This window comes from Hibiscus syriacus, unplaced genomic scaffold, assembly GCF_006381635.1.
Source record: "Hibiscus syriacus cultivar Baekdansim isolate YM2019G1 unplaced genomic scaffold, ASM638163v2 tig00110893_pilon, whole genome shotgun sequence".
NCBI lineage: Eukaryota > Viridiplantae > Streptophyta > Magnoliopsida > Malvales > Malvaceae > Hibiscus > Hibiscus syriacus.
In genome coordinates, this window is record NW_024062901.1 from 208,900 (window position 1) to 214,334 (window position 5,435).

The window sequence follows — 5,435 nt, forward strand, 5'->3', positions numbered from 1 at the left end:
TTTAGAAACAGCCCTGAAAAACCCACCAAAAAGACAGCTACTATGTTTTCCTTACATTTCTACTTTAAGAAACTGAATGCCTTCTATTTCTGGATGGTGTTGATTTCGCTTCTTCAGGATTGGCCGAGCCGAGACTCTCTGACGAATCTGAACCACTGTTTTCACCTTTGCTTGACCATATCTTTGAAAATATCCTCTTGGACAGTAAACCTTTCACTCTACTAATGGCGGCTTTGTCGACGCTATTTCTGCTATCACCACCGTTTCTTTCACTCCTTCCTATCCCACTGCCCATCCTCAAGGCAGCTATTTCCCCTTTCAGGGCCTTGAGTCCCTCGGCTGTGGCCACTGCATCCCAATCTTCCTCCGGGTCGGTTGCTGCTGACCTTGAGCTCCTTTGAGATCCGATGTTTAAATCCTTCAGGCCTCTAGGTAAGTCGGGAGTGCTGCTTCCTGATGAAGCAGCAGCCCTCACCTGCACGAAAAACAGGACTTGCACAACTACACGCATCGGGAGCCTCTCGTTTTGCACCGCGTGCATACATGCATCAACTGATAGTTTCTTGCAGTCCATTAACTTGCATATTCTTTTCCTCTCACTCTTGCTGATCCCTGGGTGTTCCTGCATTGAAGCCGAGTAGAGCTAAACATGTGTTCGAGTATAATGTAATTACGATTTAATGAACATCTAAAGAATAGATTTTGGCAAGATTCTCACCTTGAGATACATGTCAATGGCTCGGTAAATCCCATCGTGAGCGGGTCGAGAGATGCAAGACACCATTTCAGCAAGGTCTACAAACTTTGACAAGGGTAAATTAGGATCTTTTGCGATTTCAGCAAGGTATGCATCTATCAATTTTGCCACCATCAACTTGGAAGCATTGGTTAAAATTCCGGGACTTCGTATTTCCTGGACCTCATTTTCTTCCAACTCGAGTTCAGCATTTTGATCTTGCATCAGAAACTCTTTCACTATTTTCTGTACCATAACAACATCATACATTACATCTTCCCCTTCACCTGCTCGTATCAAAAGATCGTTTACAGAAGCCTCCTCCAACTGCTGTCCTATTCGACTCACCAGTCGTTCCTGAGCCATTTCTCCCGAGTCAGCAACGATGGCTGCTTTCAATAACTTCAGCAAGAAACCGCAAGATACACTTTCCTTCTCTGCAGGCAACGACCAGACAATTGTTTCAACTGTCGATCTATACTTAACGACATCCCCTGAATGGATCCCACCCTTACTGAAACCGGGCAACCTTCCGTAAGAATAAGCTTTCAAAGCTTCTCCGATCACATCATGAGACAGTATTCCTTTTAGTTTAATATTCATTATGACACGCTTATACAGATCTATTTCAAGTTCACACAAATCCTCGACCCACCAGTCCTTTGGCACAGGTCGGCTTCTGAAACCATTAGAGTTTGGATCGTTCCCATTTTCCTCTGGGAGCTTCCTCCGGTTATAAGTGTAGGACCAATCGACCTTGGAAACATCAATGCAAGCCTTGGTAGCTATAGCATCGATGCAAAGACTGACCACCTTCAATTCCTCGGATAATGGTAACATAGATTTCGTGGCCTGAAGAACAATGATCGAATCCTTCCAGCTGTGGAAGATGCTTGAGTTAAGGAAGACATCGATCTTGTAAATTAGGTTCCCTTTTTCAATGGTCTCGTACATTCCTAAGTACTCAGCTGCACATCGAGCAGCGACAACATTGTAAGGATTAAGGGTGACAGTCATGCCATAACAAAACTTGACACATATCTCGAAGGCAGCTGGACCTCCAGGAATGTCGAAAATCTGAACATCATTGTTTTCCTCATTACCACTTGCAAGCAACTTTTGCAAGTATGCACTTTTTGACAGAAGAGGGAACTGCATATATATTCATAAAGGTATAAGCTCAGATTTCATGCAAGGAATATTGTAATGCATTCCAACAAGGACGTTATGCTCAAAGACAATGCTTTACCATAGATGGAAATTTACGTAAACCGGAAGAAAATGCATACCTTGTGCAGATAAAACTTGACATCCCCTACAATGACAGTTACGTCGGTTGCCAGCTCGCTTGCCACATTCCTGGCACGAAGATATAAGTTTAAAAACATCAGAACCTCAAAAAATGCACGCAGGCCAGACAGACAAAATTATATACACATGTATATAAACTCCACTATACTTTGGATTTTCACGTTTATAATACCCAAAAGTCATTTAGCTTCGGGTTGCACCCAACACAGTGACCTACACCAGAAACCAAAAACCGGACCGTGGTATATTTATCTAATTAAGAAAAAGCGATTTACATTCGCATTAAGCTGCAAAACGAATACATGTGATGTCTGTGGTGCTCTGATGTATAGGCTTGTAGTGACGATTTACAAGATGTATTCAACATATTGATGATGTTAAAAAACCTAGAGCCGTAAAACATGAAACAAATTCTTGAAGAAAGTAGTACAAAATGGACACCAATATATTACCACATCAGAATAGTACATGGAGAATTCAGATTTCATCATGGCAAGATTAGTGTCCAAAGAAGGGGTAATCCCATCTAATTCTAACAGGATGTTGTTATGATTAATTTATTTTTGAACCTCATACGGCATTCCTGAGTATGTTTTTGCTTTAACAAATTCAGGGTCAAACACATCACAGTATCCGATGAGAAAGAACGTGACTATAAAGAACCGAAAGTGGAAGATTATCCATATCTTCATAACCAGAAGTTAAACTACCTATTGTTGGATATCAAGGATCATGAATTTGAATTCATAACCCATTTGCGCAACGTACAATCAGAGTTAGTATAACCAGAATATGCTGAAGGCCAGAAAGTATAACATAAACACAAGGAACCATAAAGGATTTAACTGAAAAAAGGATCAAAGGTCAAAACCAAAGAAGAATAGCCAGATTTTCAAGGATATCCACCACTTCGGAGAGAAAACACTTGAATGATGAGATGAGAGGGGATTTGCATTTAAAAAAGATTCTAAGCAGCCAAGTATGGATGCGCTAAGAGGAGCATAACAAACCAATGGCCTAAAAAGGCTGTGAATCACATCAAATGCTCTACAGCATACCGATAAACGGTCATCCAGAAAAGGATGAAAATTTCAGTGTAGTCCCAAGAAGACTCCTAGTTTAAGCATAATAGACAAAGAGGCTAAGTTACCTCAATTGTTGGATTTCCGAGTATGCAGTTGAAATGAACAATGATAATTGACTGAGGCAAGAGATTATCAGTTAATGGTCTTATGCAAGAGTTAATGGATTTGAACAACATAGTGGATTTAGTTTTTTCTTTTTCAGTTATTGGAGGAGGGGGGGGGGGACAAATGATAGATTGCAAAAAGGGTCCAAGAGATCTTACCTCACATTGTTCCCATCGCTCTGAAAGGTATCTGGCTTTGATCCAAGCTTCATAAACTTCATATTAACAAACAATAGAACCTTTTCCCTCTCTAAAACCTCAAAAACAATATTCTTAGCTACTCGATCGGATTACAAGTAAAGCAAATACCATACACTTAGCTACTCACATAACCAATGAAACATAACATCAACTCCAGGAAAAACTTGCCAGAAGTAGTAACCAATGCCCCAACTGTGGGGACCAAGCTTTCCAAATTCAATCAGCTTTCGGTGATTCTATAGACTAAAGGCCGATCCAGAGGAAGGGATATATAATAAGGAAGAGTATGACCGAATCTTGACAGCGATCTGAATAAGAGAGAGAAACAGATAACTGGAGAAATGGTGGTGGGATTTCGAGTAATAATTTAACAAAAGGTTCTCTTGAATGGCAAGAGAGCCAAGGAAGAGGTTGTTTCCTTTGTTGACGGCAAAGCCCACCGAGTCCGGGCGCACTCGGTCGGCTCAGGGGACATAAACAACAGACTCTTCACACCAAAATAATTCCAAAAACCACAGAGTATCACAAGCACCAATCTGCTTCACCTCCACTATTTCTTTATTTCACACTGGTTATTCTGTTCCTTTGTTTCCCCCTTTAATAAATATATAAGAGATTCATATCACCAGGACCCTTAAAGCTTCAAGTTCCAAACTTGACATATACTAATCAAATATATACATATATAATATGTATTTCTTTTACCGTTGAAGGCTGAAATCCTGCAATGGAAAACAGCATCTTGGTATCAGTTGAAGAAACCACCAAAACAGTAGACAACAAGCATCTACCTTTATTATTATTATAATTCTTCCAGAGTATGGGAATCAATGAAAAAGGATAACAAAAATTATAAAAACGTATTATAGTAATGAACCATCAAATATCAACTGCCAACAACAACAACAATAAATATCTATTCACAAATTGGAACTGAAATCTAAAGAAATCTACCAGAATATATCACGGAAATCTAATTAAATAACACAAAATCCCAACACTCCATATCAGATTACTTATATTTTCTGTAAAAGAAAAAAATCACAAGCACCCCACCACCGCCACAGGAATGGGAAATTACCAAGGAATTTACACAACCATTGCAAGGAACTTGTGTCGAATGCAGGAAGTAATGAAATTTACACACGAAACCCAGAAACCATATAAAAAGAACAGCATTCAAACAAGACTCGATTTTTGAAGAAAAAAACCAAAGATGTTGGCAAATTTACACACGAACCGAAAAAACTTTAACTTTTGATGCTTTGGGTAATTTCTCTTTACCAATATTGGTGAATTTAGCTGCTTAGTTTCCACTGGGTTTCTGGGAGAAAGAGCAAGCATTAACACAACATGTAAGCTCAGTAAAGCAGGCCAAAAGGCTGACACTCGGCTTTCTTGTTGGCTTCCATTCAAATCATATGGTGATTTTTTCCGACCAAAATAAAAAAAGAAGGCAGCATGGCTCAATATAAAATTGGAGTTACAACTTTTCATATTCCCCGGTTGAACACTTCCCTATAAAAGTAAAAATTTTGGAGAGGTGTCTGTATGAAAATCCCACACATGTTGCTGACTGTATCACACAGTATATGATATATATATATATATATATATATATATATAAACCCAAGAGCTAGATCTTCTCATATACTAAAAAAAAAAAGGTTTTTAAGACTTTCTTAACATACACTTGATTCCTTGACTTCTTTTCAATTTAACCAATCTTCATGGGCAGATTTTTTACCAAAAGTCATTGTGTGGTTGGGGGGATTCCGATGAGAAAATCTGCCTAATTTTGAACATAAAAGGGTTAATTCAACCCGGCATCTTCAAACTATCACTCGAATTTTAAATTAGTCTTTTATTTTTATAATTGTTTGATTAAAGTTAGTATTATATCAATTAGATCACTCCATTGATCTAAAGACAACTTGGGCATTAAATATCATATTGGATCAGACATGATGACTCATATTTAGAACACATGCATAGTTA

The 5,435-nt window shown here is 38.7% G+C and overlaps 1 protein-coding gene across 2 annotated transcripts; it reads right to left on the minus strand.

The window, feature by feature from the left end:
• On the minus strand, positions 1-4,596 carry LOC120145531 (BTB/POZ domain-containing protein NPY2-like). Of its 2 annotated transcripts, XM_039159358.1 has the most exons (6): positions 4,519-4,596; positions 4,143-4,159; positions 3,396-3,745; positions 2,026-2,095; positions 719-1,888; positions 1-622 (listed from the first exon to the last, which is right to left on the minus strand). In XM_039159358.1, exons 3-6 carry the CDS (start codon positions 3,455-3,457, stop codon positions 65-67), a joined length of 1,860 nt encoding a protein of 619 aa, XP_039015289.1. In that variant the 5' UTR covers positions 3,458-3,745; positions 4,143-4,159; positions 4,519-4,596; the 3' UTR covers positions 1-64. The 2 variants fall into 2 exon arrangements, with proteins under 2 accessions (XP_039015289.1, XP_039015288.1); XM_039159357.1 differs by lacking the exons at positions 4,143-4,159; positions 4,519-4,596 and having other exon boundaries at positions 3,396-4,133.
• Between the last annotated feature and the right edge of the window lie 839 nt (positions 4,597-5,435).

Bases quoted from the DNA above. Each gene is read 5' to 3' on its own strand.
- LOC120145531 (XM_039159358.1), bottom strand. From the start codon at position 3,457: ATGAAGTTTATGAAGCTTGGATCAAAGCCAGATACCTTTCAGAGCGAT. The intron at 2,096-3,395 runs GTAAGATCTCTT...TCTTCGTGCCAG, and splicing joins AGCGATGGGAACAATGTGAG to GAATGTGGCAAGCGAGCTGG. The intron at 1,889-2,025 runs GTATGCATTTTC...ATATATATGCAG, and splicing joins TCAAGTTTTATCTGCACAAG to TTCCCTCTTCTGTCAAAAAG.